Here is a 19,088-nt window from a genome sequence, read left to right as displayed (position 1 = left end):
TTTTGTCTAAGCTAGAGGCTATTTTTTGTGATCTGCTGATTTATGGTTTATAACACAAATAAACCGCATGAACTTTAAAGGAACCTGCCTCTTGACTGTCTCCCGCTGCACCTGAGCGAGTCGAATCCCTACAATTGGTGACAGACTGCGGGCAGTGGTTCCAAGAAGCACATGTTGCCGTACTGGTGGCTCTGAGCCAGGAGAGCAGACAGGCTGGAAAGTCTGTGAGTAATACTGACCGGGGTCAGAGAAAGTGACTGTTTTGAGATTTGTGGGATACCTCTGAAGAGAAGAGGCATCCAGGAACCTGTGTGGCTGACACCAGCAGGTAACAGACAGGAGTCTGTGTTGTACTGACCGGGGTCAGTGCGAGACTGTGTACCTAGAGGTTTCAGTGAGCAAGGTCCTGGAGGGTCAATGTTGGGAGATTCTAGGAGAAGAATTGTATCCCTGGAGCACGTGGTATGACCTTGGACCTGGTGAGGCGTGAGTGTTGGGCAGTCTCAGGCGGAAACGGATGTCCTGAAGAGCACCCGCTGAGCCCCTGGATCTGGTGAGGCCTAAGTATGCTGGCTGTATGAGAGGAGGGATAAGCCTCCTGTGTTTGGCTGAGGCTCCAGGACTGAGCCTGAAGTAATGGACATTTTTATGTTCTTTTTTGCCTAAGCTAGAGGCTATTTTTTGTGATATGCTGATTTATGGTTTATGACACAAATAAACCGCATGAACTTTAAAGGAACCTGCCTCTTGACTGTCTCCCGCTGCACCTGAGTGAGTCGAATCCCTACACTATATAGATAATACATACATAGATAGATAATAGATAGATAATAGCTAGAGAGACGATAGATTATAGATAGATAATAGATAGATAGACAATAGAAAATAGATACATAGATAATATATATAGATAATACAATAGACAGACATTAGCTAGATAGATAATAGATAAAAGATTGATAGATAGAAAGATGATAGATAATAGAAAGAAAGATGCATATAAAAAGGAAACACAGCAGCACTCTGTTAGAGCCAAGATATATGTAATCACTGAAATCATTAAATCTAAACTGTTACTCAGTAAGATGTGCTTACAAAAAATGAAGGTTCTTAGCACATAAATTGGTCAATTCATGTGTGCCCATCAGTCACGGCATGGTGACACTTCTCTGATGGGTCCTATCCTGCTGGACATGCCACACTCTCAGACTATGAGCCTACAGTTAAATGGGCAAGTAGAACTGATAAAAATCACCTGCAGTTTAATGGGAAAACCAAAAGGAAAACACAAAACAAATATCCTGGAATAAAAAAGTAAAAAAATATATTGCAAAAATTGCATGAAGGTAGTAATAATAGTAATAATAAGGGTATTTAGTTAACATAATTTTGATCAAAATAATGTAGAAGCCATCCCGCCACGTCACGGCAACCCTTGTGGGACAGTCCTAACTCTTGTATTTAAAACCTTTCCACTTGTCAAGTGACGTAAATGTGAACAAGGACAGAGGGACTGAACCACCAGTAATAGTATAGGCCAGACAGGATGGATTTTCCAACTCAGAAACAGGGCGGTCACACCCTTATATGCACAGAATGCACAATGAAACAAATGAGAAACTGGGTCTGAGCAGAAAAAGTAAATTAATGTGCATGCAAAATGTAATTGCATATGAACACATGACCTTTACACAGAGAAAACCAAAAGGAAAACACAAAACAAATATCCTGGAATAAAAAAGTAAAAAAATATATTGCAAAAATTGCATGAAGGTAGTAATAATAGTAATAATAAGGGTATTTAGTTAACATAATTCTGATCAAAATAATGTAGAAGCCATCCCGCCACGTCACGGCAACCCTTGTGGGACAGTCCTAACTCTTGTATTTAAAACCTTTCCACTTGTCAAGTGACGTAAATGTGAACAAGGACAGAGGGACTGAACCACCAGTAATAGTATAGGCCAGACAGGATGGATTTTCCAACTCAGAAACAGGGCGGTCACACCCTTATATGCACAGAATGCACAATGAAACAAATGAGAAACTGGGTCTGAGCAGAAAAAGTAAATTAATGTGCATGCAAAATGTAATTGCATATGAACACATGACCTTTACACAGAGAAAACCAAAAGGAAAACACAAAACAAATATCCTGGAATAAAAAAGTAAAAAAATATATTGCAAAAATTGCATGAAGGTAGTAATAATAGTAATAATAAGGGTATTTAGTTAACATAATTTTGATCAAAATAATGTAGAAGCCATCCCGCCACGTCACGGCAACCCTTGTGGGACAGTCCTAACTCTTGTATTTAAAACCTTTCCACTTGTCAAGTGACGTAAATGTGAACAAGGACAGAGGGACTGAACCACCAGTAATAGTATAGGCCAGACAGGATGGATTTTCCAACTCAGAAACAGGGCGGTCACACCCTTATATGCACAGAATGCACAATGAAACAAATGAGAAACTGGGTCTGAGCAGAAAAAGTAAATTAATGTGCATGCAAAATGTAATTGCATATGAACACATGACCTTTACACAGAGAAAACCAAAAGGAAAACACAAAACAAATATCCTGGAATAAAAAAGTAAAAAAATATATTGCAAAAATTGCATGAAGGTAGTAATAATAGTAATAATAAGGGTATTTAGTTAACATAATTTTGATCAAAATAATGTAGAAGCCATCCCGCCACGTCACGGCAACCCTTGTGGGACAGTCCTAACTCTTGTATTTAAAACCTTTCCACTTGTCAAGTGACGTAAATGTGAACAAGGACAGAGGGACTGAACCACCAGTAATAGCATAGGCCAGACAGGATGGATTTTCCAACTCAGAAACAGGGCGGTCACACCCTTATATGCACAGAATGCACAATGAAACAAATGAGAAACTGGGTCTGAGCAGAAAAAGTAAATTAATGTGCATGCAAAATGTAATTGCATATGAACACATGACCTTTACACAGAGAAAACCAAAAGGAAAACACAAAACAAATATCCTGGAATAAAAAAGTAAAAAAATATATTGCAAAAATTGCATGAAGGTAGTAATAATAATAATAATAAGGGTATTTAGTTAACATAATTCTGATCAAAATAATGTAGAAGCCATCCCGCCACGTCACGGCAACCCTTGTGGGACAGTCCTAACTCTTGTATTTAAAACCTTTCCACTTGTCAAGTGACGTAAATGTGAACAAGGACAGAGGGACTGAACCACCAGTAATAGTATAGGCCAGACAGGATGGATTTTCCAACTCAGAAACAGGGCGGTCACACCCTTATATGCACAGAATGCACAATGAAACAAATGAGAAACTGGGTCTGAGCAGAAAAAGTAAATTAATGTGCATGCAAAATGTAATTGCATATGAACACATGACCTTTACACAGAGAAAACCAAAAGGAAAACACAAAACAAATATCCTGGAATAAAAAAGTAAAAAAATATATTGCAAAAATTGCATGAAGGTAGTAATAATAGTAATAATAAGGGTATTTAGTTAACATAATTTTGATCAAAATAATGTAGAAGCCATCCCGCCACGTCACGGCAACCCTTGTGGGACAGTCCTAACTCTTGTATTTAAAACCTTTCCACTTGTCAAGTGACGTAAATGTGAACAAGGACAGAGGGACTGAACCACCAGTAATAGTATAGGCCAGACAGGATGGATTTTCCAACTCAGAAACAGGGCGGTCACACCATTATATGCACAGAATGCACAATGAAACAAATGAGAAACTGGGTCTGAGCAGAAAAAGTAAATTAATGTGCATGCAAAATGTAATTGCATATGAACACATGACCTTTACACAGAGAAAACCAAAAGGAAAACACAAAACAAATATCCTGGAATAAAAAAGTAAAAAAATATATTGCAAAAATTGCATGAAGGTAGTAATAATAGTAATAATAAGGGTATTTAGTTAACATAATAATAACACTTCTCTGATGGGTCCTATCCTGCTGGACATGCCACACTCTCAGACTATGAGCCTACAGTTAAATGGGCAAGTAGAACTGATAAAAATCACCTGCAGTTTAATGGGAGGAGTGCCGTAGGATAGGACCCATCAGAGGGAGATCACCTTGCCGTGGCTGATGGACATACATGAATCGGCCAATTTATGTGCTAAGATCTTTCATTTTTTGTAAGTCCATCTTACTTGGTATCATAGTGTAGATTTAATGTTTTCAGTGATTACATATATCTTGGCTCATACAGAGTGCTGCTGTGTTTCCTTTTTATATATAACTAGCTGAAGAGCCCGGCGCTGCCCGGGCATAGTAACTAACTGTGGTTAGTTATAACAAATTATAATAATCCTCCATCCCATAGTCCAGTGCCCATATACCCATGACACATCCACGATCCCATAGGCCCGTGCCCATATACCCATCATACATATCCTCCATCCCATAGTCGAGTGCCCATATACCCATCCTCCATCCAATAGCCCCATGCCCATATACCCATCATACATACCCTCCATCCCATAGTCGAGTGCCCATATACCCATCATACATCCTCCATCCCATAGTCCCGTGCCCATATACCCATCATACATATCCTCCATCCCATAGTCGAGTGCCCATATACCCATCCTCCATCCAATAGTCCCATGCCCATATACCCATCATACATACCCTCCATCCCATAGTCGAGTGCCCATATACCCATCATACATCCTCCATCCCATAGTCCCGTGCCCATATACCCGTCATACACAGCCTCCATCCCATAGTCCTGTGCCCATATACTCGTCATACATATCCTCCATCCCATAGTCCCGTGCCCATATACCCGTCATACATATCCTCCATACCATAGTCCCGTGCCCATATACCCGTCATGCATATCCTCCATCCCATAGTCCCGTGCCCATATACCCGTCATACATATCCTCCATCCCATAGTCCCGTGCCCATATACCCGTCATACATATCCTCCATCCCATAGTCCAGTGCCCATATACCAGTCATACATATCCTCCATACCATAGTCCCGTGCCCATATACCCGTCATGCATATCCTCCATCCCATAGTCCCGTGCCCATATACCCGTCATACATATCCTCCATACCATAGTCCCGTGCCCATATACCCGTCATGCATATCCTCCATCCCATAGTCCCGTTCCCATATACCCATCATACATATCCTCCATCCCATAGTCCCGTGCCCATATACCCGTCATACATATCCTCCATCCCATAGTCCAGTGCCTATATACCCATCACACATCCTCCATTCCATAGTCAACCATTATGACATCATAATGAGCGGCGGCGGGGCTTGCAACCTATGATGACATCAGCTTCGCCATGGCAACCATTGTGACATCATAATGAGGGGCGGGGCTTGACGCGCACACACTGCTTCCCCAGTATGCAAATAGGGGCATTGTGACATCATAATGAGGGGCGGGGCTTGACGCGCACACACTTTTTCCCCCAGTATGTAGACGGGGGCAAAATTGTTTGGTGAATTGGAACGTGCGGGGTTAAAATTTCGCCTCACAACATAGCTTAGGACGCTCTTGGGGTCCAGACGTGTGACTGTGCCAAATTTTGTGGCTGTAGCTGCGACGGTGCGGATGCCTATCCCGGACATACACACATACACACACACATACATACATACACACTTTGAGCTTTATATATTAGATGCAGTCATTGCAGCTTGCACCTATTCACACTTAGGAGGCGCTAGTCAGGTTTTCCTTTAGATAGATAGATAATCTTGGAGTGCTGCCTCCATTTTTGGGAGGTTCTGTATACATGTTTTGGTACAAACCTTGGGGACTTTGGACCCATCTTTGCATGGCAAAAGTGATGCTTTTATTTTCCCCTTTCTGGATAGATTGTTATTTGTAGTGGAAATGACATATGTATGTATTGTATGATAAAAGACTTATTGTATCCCTGACATTTTGCTACCGTGATGAGAGATGAGCCAGCTAAGATCCGTATGTGTACAGGGTGTTGTCCTGTTTTCCCTATAAGCCTCTGCACATATATGTAATTGGATTTGGATCCTCGTCCACCTCTCCCTGCCTGTGCTCCAGGTGGCAATCACACAGATCACATTAGGATGCCGCCTGTGTGTGCAGTTTCTGTTCCTGCCAGCAGCCAGCAGCATGAGGATGTAAGAGAGAAAGCAAGTCACAGAGAAGGGAGAGACACAGAAAGGGAGAGGAGAGAGGTTGGTTCTTTCCCAAAGATCCTCATTCATTGACTCTCTAAGCTGCTCACAAGAGCTCCAAGGCCACCTGCACCTGCAGCCCCTCAGCTTCTTCATGTAGAGGTCTTGTCCCTGGGGTCAAGGATACAGGAGATCTGGAAGTGGCATCTCAGTCCTATCTCCCTCCTCTTTTTCCCACCTCGCAGGCTGTCTTTGTCTTTTCCTGGGACGTACAAGGGGAAGGGAAGAGAGAAAAGGGATCCGCGGAGGAGCAGAGGCAAGAAGAAAGATGCACATTAATCGGGAGGTTTCCGCCAGTAAAGGTAATAGTGCTGGGTGGCGTATTCTAAATGCATCCCCTATAGAGCTGTGTCCTTGTATTATGTTGTGCCATGTATTATGTTGTGCCATGTATGGGGGCACACCTTGCTCGCCTCCTGACCTGCTGACACAGGTAGACCCACTGGTCTCTGCGTCTGTCAGGTTGCTGTGTGTCCAGGAACTCAGACTGATCTGGGTCGTAAAGTCCCATTGCCCTGGATATCCCCGACACTAAGGTTTAGGGTCTCGGGCGGAAGGTTGTGTCACACAATAGTTAATTTTCTGGAGTAGTGCTTGGCTTGGCGCTTTGTTTGTTTCAGTCTTGTGTGCTTAGGAGTTGCTCCTGATCGGAGCTGACAATCCTCATCCCATAGCTTTCTCTGCGTTACTTTCTTGTGTGTCAGATTGGAAGAAGGCGTTTATGATAATCTCCCACTTTACATATTGATGTGCTCTCACGCTCGAGTTTACAGATTTGTATTCCGTGCATATTCATCAGCTCTATTAGGTCCTAGCTGATTGACTTCAATATTTATAGCTGCACCTGCTGCTTCTACAAGGTGCAACAGCCTGGCTTTAGGAACGCGGGTAGTGGAGAGACGGCCGCCCTCTGCCCCTTCACCCCTCGTGTGACCTGGGGGCTCACTGACCTACAACCCTTACCTCAATGTCATTCTTCACACTCCATACTTTGACGTCTCTTGTACATCAAATGCCCCTTTGCCCTGTAATTTCTGCACTGACCATTATCTTGTCATCTCCTTCATTACTAACCTCTTCACCTTTCCTACGGAGATACTACGCACTGAATTAACCCTTGACTCCCATGTGGACCCATGACCTATATTATTTCCTTGCGCAACTCTTTACCTGGCTTTTCTACACTATTTACTGATTTCTCTCTTCTATCCTTATTCCGTCTCTACCTACCTTTTGCATCCTCCTCCCCAGCTCTCTGCTCCCCCTACTCCACCATGACCCATTTACCTGCCTTTCGTCCATACGCTTTACTATTTCCCTGCGTTGTGTCACTGGAATTAGTAGAACCTTTTCTTTTTTTAAATTTCTTCTTTTCTCATGTCGGGAATGATCAATTCGACCTCGTCACCTTTTCTTGCATTAAGAATGACGTATCCTAGCAAGGGAACAAGTGGAGCTGGGAATGTGTGAATGGCTGTGGGGCTCATGGACGAGTCCGTGTTATCTTGCCGATTAGGAGCTCCTATTGTATTCTTCCAAACAGATATAGAAAAGATGATCCGGTATTGATTATAGGAAGACGCTTTTATGCACCTTTTTGCAATTAAAAGGTTTTATATTAAAACTTTGATCCGTCGGCTGAAGGTTAAGTGGAGTTTTCTAAAGGAGGAATCAATACTAGAAATGGGAAAGCGGGTGCATCAGAGCCTTATAAATTAATATTTGCATAATATGTAGGTAAGGAAAAAAAATGGATGAGCAAAGAATAAGGAACTCAGGGTGGAGATATTTTTCGAACAGTTACAGGAAATAGAGAACATGTACAATGGTTTTGAATAAATAGTTTAATGATCAAAGGCCTGAGAAAGAGCTATAAGTTTACTCAAGAGATTAGCTACCAAGACTGATCTATTGGAGGAGGTTGAGGAAGTAAATTTAATATCCTACATACCTTTTCATTTCACCATAGAGCTTTTATATGATACTAATTTGTATGATACAACATATTATTTGCATAATCTACGGTTGTTCGGAGAGTTGTCGTCTCCAACGCTTCCCCTCTTCTGCGTAAGACGGGATCAGACAGGTAAAATCTCAACTAAGGGGAAAGTCCTCATAGACAGTGTGATGAGGAGATACAAATAAGTGAAATGTGCCTTATAAGTGCTCCTTATGGTAAGCTCAGCTCTCCACTTTCCCCGAAGTAGGCGTGAACATAATCCTGACCATATAACCATGGCTACAATCATGGCCACAAGAAGATCACACTAATTATTATTATTATTGCTACTTTTTATTGTCATGTTTGTAGAGTCATATAAAAACGTCCACACATGGGAAAGTATAGAATATGGTAGTCCACATCGAGTTCTCGCACAGACTTTATGACCGTCAGTATGTGATTATTACTTGTCTGCTGTGCACATAGCAAAGAACTTGGCAGAAAGGCTACTGTGACTTTTCATGCAATTTTATAGTAAAATCTGTAAACTTATGTCTTCAAGGGAGTTTTCGACCAAAAACACTTTCAGCAAGCAGCTCAGCTTGGTAAATACTAACAGTGTGTAATGTATGCACTGTTAGGATTCGGCTCCACGAGAGGTGATCATGAGACTGTAAGTTCGCGATTTACGCTCTTACTGACTAGCTTCACATTTGCTTCTTTCAAATTGCTCATTTGTGGTTATGTGATGACTGTTCACGTAGCTAGCAGAGTCAAATTCTAAGAGCGAGTACAGTACATACTGTTAGGATCCAGCAAGCTTCCCCCTTCCTGAAGTTTGGCCCTGGAGAGGAAACCTGTTTAATGGAAATTGATAACTGGTCTAAAGAAATACATGCCATGGAGTCAGCACCCGCCAGTGAAACTTAGAGAATCTTAGAGAGGCTCCAGCTGTGAGTGGCCCATTCCTCCATCCCTATGGGCACTGTGACCTGGAAGATTATATTTTTTCTCCACAGACAAAAAGTCTGGAGAGGTCGATCTGGAATTAGTGTCACGGTTCTGTTTGCCTTCAATATGGACATGTAAGGTCAAGAGGGCAAATATGCTACTGCTCCTCCGATCTTGTCATAGAGGTCACCGGTCACATCTTTGACTTGTCCTCCTTTTCCATCTTTCAAAGTTGGAAGGTATGAAAACATAACGAAGAAAATGTGTCAAAACAGATCAGAAACTGTGTCAAAGCTGTAGACCTTGAAAAACCACTTTGTTGTTCATGTGTTCAGGCTTTCGAGCATTTTTACTCTTCAGGTTTTGAAAACCATCTGGTGGGGAAAAAAGTGCATAGAATTTTTTCGAAACATTCCCCCATGGAATCCGCTCCAAACTAGGCACTGTCCAATTAGGCTATGTTCACACAGTTAATGTTTTCAGGCATTTTTTAACTGAGCCAGTCCAAACAATGGCTGAAAAAGCACTCAGAAACCATATCTATCGAAAAACATCTCGTTGTTCATATGTTGAGGCTTTTGATAATATTTTTTTTAAACGATTAAGGTTTAAAAAAGAATGGCAAGCAGTTAAAAGTAGTGAATGGATCATTCTTCAGCAGAAAAAAAAAGCTGCATTTCCTCTAAAATGTGGCAAAATTTGTACCAAAGTCTTCCCTAAGGGGGGATTGAAGTTAATTTGTGACAAAGTGTGCAACTTTTGACAAAGTGCTGAATTGGGTGAAAAAAAATGTGAAAAACCTAAATTCTGCCCACAGTGGCAAACTGGTAAAAGTCAGATAAAACCATATAAAATAGACTTCAAAGAAGGGGCAAACAGAAAAATGAATATGGCGCAAACAGAAAAAGGCACAATACACTAAAAACTGAAGCCACTCCATACTTTACTATAGAAATCAGAGGGAAGGCTATAGAAAAACATTCAGACGACGCCTGGGCATTTTTTAGAAGCAGTTAGGAGAGTCAGGAGCATCTTTATTACTTCAAGAGACAGAAGTGAGAGAGCTATAGCACCGGACTCATCCCCCTCACCCTATCTCACTGCATGACCAAGGCGCAGTTCTGCTTAGGCTAAGACATTATGTGTAGAGAAGTTATCTGTAAAGAGACTTTCATATATGTTGATGAAGCATTGCATGAAGAGAAGTGATTTTGTGTAATGAAAAGAAGCTTGAATAAAACCCGTGATCAACTCCAGCTCAGAACTGTGTCATACTGTAGCTGTGTGCCTTTAAACCGTTACCTCCCCTCTACTGTGAAGAATTATAATTAATGGCCGCCCTGAGTAAGATTTCGCCAGGATTCCAACAAAAACTCATGTTTCCTTTTGTATCGCACTCATATCCTGGGTGGTGTACATGCAACATTACCCCCTCAAAAAAAAAATGCAAAAAAAATTGTTCATGGAAAACACCAAATAAAATATTAACATAACACTCCAAGAAATGGTACCGCAAAAAAATGGCAGGATTTTCTGATCCAGTTTCCGATTGAAGAGCTTTACATTTTTGGAGCAGTATTAAACATTATGCACTGGGGGCCACAAGGTTCACGATCCCTATTTTTGCTTTTGTGCCTGTATTTTGTTGAGTATTTAGTGTTTTGCACTTCTTTTTTTTATTTACCACTGTGGACGGAGTTTAGAGTTTACACCTGATGCATCATTTGCAACTTTTCAAAAAGTAGCAAATTTTGTTGTAGCGGTTCTATAAGGGTCTCCTGGATTGACTTCATGTATGCCTTAAAACATTTACGCACATTTCGACATTTTAGCAAAAACATTCAATTTGTTCCGCTAAAATGTCAGATTTTTTTTTTTACTAAAAAGTTGCAAAGCAAGGTCGTCGACAAAAAGAAGGAGCATTTTTTATTTTGTGAAAAATTAATGAACCGCGTGCACCGTTTTGATGAATTTGGTGCAAAAAAATGGCAGCGAATGTCACAAGGCAGAAAAAGAAAAGTGACTTGATAAAAATCGCAAATGATGAACTTTATCCCTGAGGCATCTGGGAGGGTGATCAATAGTTAAGGCCGTTAAGGCTCCTATAAAACTGCCTGGAAGCTGAAATTAAATACTTAATTACTGCTACAATTTCCAGTGATTAAAGTGCACTCACAGTGTCTTGCTCCCAGCTGTCATTTTACATTTCTTCCATGGTTAACCCCACATCTCCTCCTGTTGTCCGGCGCCTTCATATTGGTAATTACAGGGATCATACAGGTCTGGCAACTTTAGTTATTTCTAGTTTTTCCACCTGAGAAAAATGTCATTGTTCCTTAGAATTTACTACTGTAAATTTTCTTAATGATAGAGGATGACGTGAATGGTTTCGCAAAAATGACCTATATTTCCAGGTATAAGGCTGCGAGCACACAAGCGTATAAAAAGTGGTCTGATTTTTATCCAGAAAAAACTGATTTTTCACCTATATTGTCATCTTGTTTTTATAGATAAGCAGACCGGTTTCCAATGTTAATAATTAGAAATCGGAGGGGGACACTGAGCGCAATAGGATCTTATAATGTTAGGTGACAGAGGGACCTGCTCATCTATCAGGGTTACAATAACCCACAATGAAGGATTCTAGTTAGATCAGCTGCTGCAGCACCCATGCAGCGGGATTCCCATTGTAGGGAACAAATGGTGTGAGAATGAGGGTGGTAGTCCTTACTGCCGCGAACTAGTGGTGTGAGAATGAGGATGGTAGTCCACACTGCCATGAACTAGTGGTGTGAGAATGAGGGTGGTAGTCCTCGCTGCTGTGAACAACTGGTGTGACAATGAGGGTGGTAGTCCGCACTACCGTGAACTAGTGGTGTGAGAATGAGGATGGTAGTCCTCGCTGCCGTGAACAACTGGTGTGAGAACGAGGGTGGTAGTCCACACTGCCATGAACTAGTGGTGTGAGAATGAGGGTGGTAGTCCTCGCTGCCATGAACAACTGGTGTGAGAACGAGGGTGGTAGTCCACACTGCCATGAACTAGTGGTGTGAGAATGAGGGTGGTAGTCCTCGCTGCCGTGAACAACTGGTGTGAGAATGAGGGTGGTAGTCCGCACTGCCGTGAACTAGTGGTGTGAGAATGAGGGTGGTAGTCCTCGCTGCCGTGAACTAGTGGTGTGAGAATGAGGATGGTAGTCCTCGCTGCCGTGAACAACTGGTGTGAGAACGAGGGTGGTAGTCCACACTGCCATGAACTAGTGGTGTGAGAATGAGGGTGGTAGTCCTCGCTGCCGTGAACAACTGGTGTGAGAATGAGGGTGGTAGTCCACACTGCCGTGAACTAGTGGTGTGAGAATGAGGATGGTAGTCCTCGCTGCCGTGAACAACTGGTGTGAGAATGAGGGTGGTAGTCCACACTGCCATGAACTATTGGTGTAAGAATGAGGATGGTAGTCCTCGCTGCCGTGAACAACTGGTGTGAGAATGAGGGTGGTAGTCCACACTGCCATGTACTAGTGGTGTGAGAATGAGGGTGGTAGTCCGCACTGCCGTGAACTAGTGGTGTGAGAATGAGGATGGTAGTCCTCGCTGCCACGAACTAGTGGTGTGAGAATGAGGATGGTAGTCCACACTGCCGTGAACTAGTGGTGTGAGAATGAGGATGGTAGTCCTCGCTGCCGTGAACAACTGGTGTGAGAATGAGGGTGGTAGTCCACACTGCCATGAACTATTGGTGTAAGAATGAGGATGGTAGTCCTCGCTGCCGTGAACAACTGGTGTGAGAATGAGGGTGGTAGTCCACACTGCCATGTACTAGTGGTGTGAGAATGAGGGTGGTAGTCCGCACTGCCGTGAACTAGTGGTGTGAGAATGAGGATGGTAGTCCTCGCTGCCACGAACTAGTGGTGTGAGAATGAGGATGGTAGTCCTTACTGCCGCGAACTAGTGGTGTGAGAATGAGGATGGTAGTCCTTACTGCTGCGAAATAGTGGTGTGAGAATGAGGATGGTAGTCCTCGCTGCCGTGAACAACTGGTGTGAGAATGAGGGTTGTAGTCCACACTGCCATGAACTAGTGGTGTAAGAATGAGGATGGTAGTCCTCGCTGTCGTGAACAACTGGTGTGAGAATGAGGTTGGTAGTCCACACTGCCATAAACTAGTGGTGTGAGAATGAGGGTGGTAGTCCACACTGCCATGAACTAGTGGTGTGAGAAAGAGGATGGTACTCCTCGCTGCCGTGAACTAGTGGTGTGAGAATGAGGGTGGTAGTCCTCGCTGCCGTGAACTAGTGGTGTGAGAATGAGGGTGGTAGTCCGCACTGCCATGAACTAGTGGTGTGAGAATGGTAATCCTCGCTGCCGTGAACTAATGGTGTCAGAATGAGGGTGGTAGTCCGCACTGCCGTGAACTAGTGGTGTGAGAATGAGGATGGTAGTCCGGGCAGCTGGGACATAGTGGTGTGAGAAGGAGGGTGGTAGTCCGCACTGCCATGAACTAGTGGTGTGAGAATGAGGGTGGTAGTCCATGCTGCTGTGACACAGTGGTGAGAAGGAGGGTGGTAGTCCGCACTGCCGATGTGGATGCCAGGAGACAATATGGGTTCTTGCGATTACCATAATTCTCTTATTCTCTATGCGTTTCACAGTTGGTCCAACGGCTTCCTCAGGAGACCTCATATTCTGTATATTTCAGTTCTCCTGAAGAAGTGTTATGTGATGTTTTATCGGATAGCACTCGGCCCAGTTTTATAGTATGGGGCAGCACAGATCAGTGATTGTTTTCATGCCGATTCAGCAAACAATAGCTTCATGCAGCGAGTGCATTCGAAAATCAGATCTCATGCACCCATACAAGTCTATGGCTGTGTGTCAAACATCGGACTGCGCTCAGATGTCACCTGAGTGCAGTCCGATTGCGGCGTGCGTCGGTAATGAAGATATTACTTTCTCCGTCTCCTCCGCAGCTGTGTTCTGATTCTCTGATGTGACAGGATCGGCGCACAGAGCACTGACACTCTGATCAAACGTTTAGATATTTGCATAATTGGCCTGATTCTCTCACATGAGAGAATTGACAGCCGCGTGACCCCGGCCTTATATTCTGCTGCATTATTTCTCTTCCTTGCTACACTTCCTTACCAATAGTTCAAAATCCCTTGATTTGCTTTATGCATTGGATTTTTTTAATATTTTTTTTTCCTGGAACATAGGTGATGTAACTTGCTTTAATGTAAAAAAATATCATGCCGTCATCATGGCGTTGGCTGTCAGTGACTTGGACCATTCTTACCTACAGCTGGAGGCAGAACACTAGGTAAGCGCCTAATACTTGTCACAGCTGAGGTTTGTATTCAGTTGTATCCGGTCTCGACTGTCCGGATAGTTTACTACCGTGTATACGTGCAGGTGATATACAGAGCTGTGGAGTCCACACTGATCAGTTTCCAGAACAGTGCCGGGATCGGACACAATTGTAGCAGACCACAAGCAGTGCTTTTACTTTATGCATGTTCTTTCAATATAAATGAGTATTTTATCAGCAGGAGATTATCATTATCACTTCTCGGACTCATGTCTGCATGAGATCTGGTCCATCCACGGGTTGGATGGGCTGTGCTTGGTATTGCAGCTCAGCTCTATGCAGGTAATAGATTATTATTCTCTGTAGAGTAGAATCATGAGCACAGTGCCAGCATGGATGAATCTCAGCGTTACCATCACAGTTTTCTTACATTCGTGAAATGATCATTAATGCTTCCGGTAATGAGCCGAGTCAGGTTTTATCTGTTGACAAATTAATAAAGATCTGACTCGAGCAGAAGAAGCCGAGCTCTTTGCATTGTTATTATTCTTCATTGACAAGCTCCTCGCCCAGCCGCTAGTTTTCTTTTAAGCTTCGAAAATTGCAATAAGATGTGGTAAAAAAAAAAAAACAGGTGGGGGGTGTAATAAGAGATCCAGGCGGCTGGAAATTGTGTGGCCCCGAGCAGCTGTGTTGACACATGGCATGAAAATGGTGTTCATCCATTATTTTCATGATGCCCGGACTACAGGATGCTCCAATTATTGTAATCTATAAATAATTACTGGTTTCGCCCTGAAGTGGGGTTGTTGCTGATCTATACAAGAGTCCGTTTTTGGCCTCCACATCATCCGATCTGCTCCCAGAGGAGTGCTCAGAAGGTCGGTCACAGATCTGATGATGTTTGACTGAAGAGCCTCTATATGTTTGTGTGTAACAAAAAAGATATGAATGTAGGAGAGTGACGGCGAGAAGGAGCTCCCCAGGCACCTAACCCAGACCCAAGAAATGAAGGAACGCGTCTGTCTGCGCAAGAGGCACAGGGATACATAGTGGAGGTGACAGAACGAGGAGAAGGAGACAGGAGAAGTGATCATGATGTCCGATGGGGAAGATGTCATGGAAAGTGAGTGGACATAGACAGCAAGAACCCTACACATAAAGGAACATGATGGAGACCTTTGTGAAAACCACCTGAAAAAGCACTAACTAAACGCACAAAAGAGTGAACATACACATTTCTATGTAAGAACGACTTGCTGTTCATATGTACAGTCTTTTAACCCCTTACAGTGCTAAATGATTAAAAGAAGTGACCTAACCATTCCCTCAGGCGTCTACTGCTTGGAAGACCCTATACTTTGGCTTGTATTGTAATGTGAAGGCTCAAAAGACGCCTCGGGACATCTTTTTGAGCATTTTCGCTTTAATAAAATTCTATCGGTTTCTTCATTGTTGAATGACATTAAAAAAAAATATTACACCACAAAAACTGGAAACACTTAATAAAAAATATATGCAGCTGGTTAGAAACATCAGGAAGCAAACAAAAAACACTGAAAAAAAAGACACTGTGGGAGCAAAAAAAATGCCGGCATTTTCTGAAGAGTCTTCCTTTTCAACAAATTGATGGGTAAACCTGCCCGAAAAAGTCACCGTGTGCACATACACTAAGCCATGTTCCCATGTTCAGAATTTTACATCAGTATTTCAAAGCCTGAGGCTGTGTGCACACGCTGCGGATTTTGCTGCTGTTCCGCAGCGGTTTTGGCCGCTGCGGACCCGCAGCAGTTTCTGCTGCGGTGTACAGTACAATGATTCGCTATGGGAATCAAAAACCGCAGTGCAGACGGTGCGGAATTTTCCGCGCGGATTATCTGCGGTTTTCAATCCGCAGAAAGAATTGACATGTCAATTCTTTCTGCGGATTCTCCTGCGGTTTGCCATCTCCTCCATTGAGGAGATGAAAAACCGCAGGGCAAAACCGCAGAGCAATCCGCAGGTCTTTTGACCTGCGGTTTCACCTGCGGATTGTACAAAATCGGCACGGATGAATCCGCACCTTTTCCGCAGCGTGTGCACACAGCCTAAATCAAGAGTGAGAAGCAATCAGAGGAAAAGTATAAGGCCATGTTCAGTATTCGGACAGTGTTTTACATCAGTATCTGTAAGTCAAAACCAGGATGGGAACAATCAGAGGAAAAGTCTAATAGAAACACGTCACCACTTCTGTATTTATCACCCACTCCTGGTTTTGACTTACAAATACTGAGGTAAAATACTGACCAAATACTGAACGTGTGGACATGGCCTTATACTTTTCCTCTGATTGCTTCACTCTTAATTTAGGCTTAGAAATACTGATGTAAAATACTGAACATGTGAACATGGCCTTATACTTTTCCTCTGATTGCTTCACTCTTAATTTAGGCTTAGAAATACTGATGTAAAATACTGACCAAATACTGAACATGTGAACATGGCCTTAGACTTTTCCTCTGATTGCTTCACTCTTAATTTAGGCTTAGAAATACTGATGTAAAATACTGACCAAATACTGAACATGTGAACATGGCCTTAGACTTTTCCTCTGATTGCTTCACTCTTAATTTAGGCTTAGAAATACTGATGTAAAATACTGACCAAATACTGAACATGTGAATGTGGCCTAATAATCATGCTAAGACAAGACATGGTGGATATTTTCCCTGCAAATCTTCACTAAATCCATCCTCTTTGGTATTTCCAAGAATGACATTTTAAATGTTAAAATCCGCAGCTTGCACCGAGTTCCATATGTTTTTCTACGGTGTTGGAAGCTTCCTCTGTCTGTATCTGTATTGAATGAAGGAGGCGGGGCCTTCGGAATGTTGCGGAACGTTGATACTTCCTGTACTGTTCAGGTGATTTGCCCTGAAGCTGTGTAGAACATGGTCTACTATGTAAAGCCAGTTTACCGCAACTGTAGACAAGTGACCATCAAATAGTATGGCGTCTGAGGAATGAAAGAAATGGACATCTCGGATCCCAGTTATTTAATTTATTGGAATGAACTGACGTGTTTATTATGTGTCGCTTTACAACGAAAAAAGGATTTAAAATGACGAACATCGTTCTGTGTCAGTTTAAATGATGAGATAAAACTTGTTCCGTTGGATGCTAAGTGGAGCTGTTGGACTCAGAATGATCCCAAATGCATTTACAGGGTCACTTTTTTGAGTGTTTATGGAGTTTCGGGGGAGTCACAGATTAAGTTACGGTATGTTTATTTCATGATTTTAGAACATTCCTTATTTGAAGCTTCTAAAATCCCCATTAAATTTTGTACACATACAAATATACTTACTGTAGCAAAGCCTCATAGTTTTCAAGATCTCTGCTTGCTGGGACTCAGTAGGAAAAATCTGTCCTGGTTATATGGTGGCCACACGGATGCCTGGATGTGATACCTGTGAGCTGTGCACCTGTGGATCCAGCACATAACCAGGACAGGCTTTTAGCACATAGATTTAAACAATAAGGTTCTTATTGAATGAATACTGAAAACCACATGGAATCGATTTAAAGAGCATATCCAGAAATGGTCTCGCTTTTTAAGACACAATGATTAATATTTGAAGTTGTAATAAATCTTGACTGATCATCATCAGGTCGTGTTCACATGGCAGTGTTCCATTATGGTTTGTCTGCCAAGATCAGGAGTGGAACCTGCAGAGATCTGTTTGGAGCCACAACTGATGAAGCTCTGACTCCAAAAACCTGACGTGGGAATATGGCCTAGATCTGTTGTATTACTGGACGCCATTTTCACCAGTTAGGGTAAGTTCACACTGGGCATTTTTGCTGCTTTTTTTCTGCTGCTTTTTTTTCTGCAGCAAAACCTGATTTCTTGGCAGGAAAGAAGCTTCGGCAAAAACGCAGGTTTAGGAGCAGATTTGGTACGTTTTTTTGTTTCTCTTTGTCCATGCTAATGTCCATGACCTTTCTGCAGAAAAAATGCTTGCAAATAATGATACCTGCGTTTTTGCAGCGTTTTTTCAACACCCATTCAAGCCAATGGGTGAAAAACGCTGCAAAAACGCTGAAAGAAGTGACGTGCATCTATGTGCAAAAAATGCAGCAAAGCACAAAATCCTGATGATACAAAAGACCAATGTGTGTGCATGAGATTTCTGAAATCACAAAGGCTTTGCTGGTAATGGAAAAAGTAGCTGAAAATTAGCATAAAAAACCACAGCAAAAACGCCCAGTGTGAACATACCCTTGAAACGTTTATTGCACCTGCTGTAGCCCCTTGGCGACACCCACCAGACATTTACGTAGGATGCAGGCTGAAGAGCCGTCTGTGCCTTACAGCTGGCACGTAGCATAACTGCTGCAACTAGAACTAGCTCCAATTGCAAGTGATTAACCTCTCAGATGCCACTGTCAATTGCTACAGCAGGAGGTAAGAGGTTAGGAAGGGGGCTGCTAACCCTTTCCCCCCCATCCCACCTTCCCTATTCTGCCGATATCGCACCCTCTGATCTGTAACTGAGCAAGGCCTTCTGCCTATCCTGCCCCATAAATCCCGCGAATGTTCAGGATCAGCCCTCACTTGGGATGTCCGTGATTCCCTGTGAGCTCAGTGCAGACAAACTGCTTTGACGCGAAGAGGAGATGGGGGAAGTCA

The 19,088-nt window shown here is 42.8% G+C and overlaps 1 protein-coding gene and 1 long non-coding RNA gene across 11 annotated transcripts in view; one reads left to right on the top strand and one right to left on the bottom strand.

Moving 5' to 3' along the window:
* The window catches only part of LOC141088087 (uncharacterized), a 120,478-nt gene extending 102,593 nt beyond the window's left edge, over positions 1 to 17,885 (bottom strand). The window contains exons 1-3 of one of the 2 annotated variants that reach the window (XR_012231837.1): positions 17,763 to 17,870; positions 11,289 to 11,426; positions 9,358 to 9,486 (exon numbers count right to left, since the gene is read on the bottom strand). This is a non-coding gene — a long non-coding RNA (uncharacterized lncRNA). Of the gene's footprint in view, positions 1 to 9,357; positions 9,487 to 11,288; positions 11,427 to 17,762 lie in introns of those variants that run through there. The other variant, XR_012231838.1, reaches the window with a different exon arrangement.
* Positions 6,138 to 19,088, top strand: part of SYT7 (synaptotagmin 7) — a 596,170-nt gene continuing 583,219 nt past the window's right edge. For 2 of the 9 annotated variants that reach the window (XM_073574012.1, XM_073574003.1), the window contains exon 1: positions 6,164 to 6,521. In XM_073574012.1, the coding sequence (XP_073430113.1) occupies positions 6,488 to 6,521 (34 nt within the window). In that variant the 5' untranslated portion in view covers positions 6,164 to 6,487. Of the gene's footprint in view, positions 6,522 to 17,271; positions 17,676 to 18,724; positions 18,864 to 19,088 lie in introns of those variants that run through there. The other 7 variants (XM_073574004.1, XM_073574013.1, XM_073574007.1 and 4 more) reach the window with 7 other exon arrangements.

The sequence above is a fragment of the Dendrobates tinctorius genome, unplaced genomic scaffold (assembly GCF_039654945.1).
Source record: "Dendrobates tinctorius isolate UK_male_01 unplaced genomic scaffold, ASM3965494v1 ptg000037l, whole genome shotgun sequence".
NCBI classification, from domain to species: domain Eukaryota; kingdom Metazoa; phylum Chordata; class Amphibia; order Anura; family Dendrobatidae; genus Dendrobates; species Dendrobates tinctorius.
Note: the sequence above shows the minus strand (reverse complement) of the source record. Positions and strands in the feature narration are given on the sequence as shown.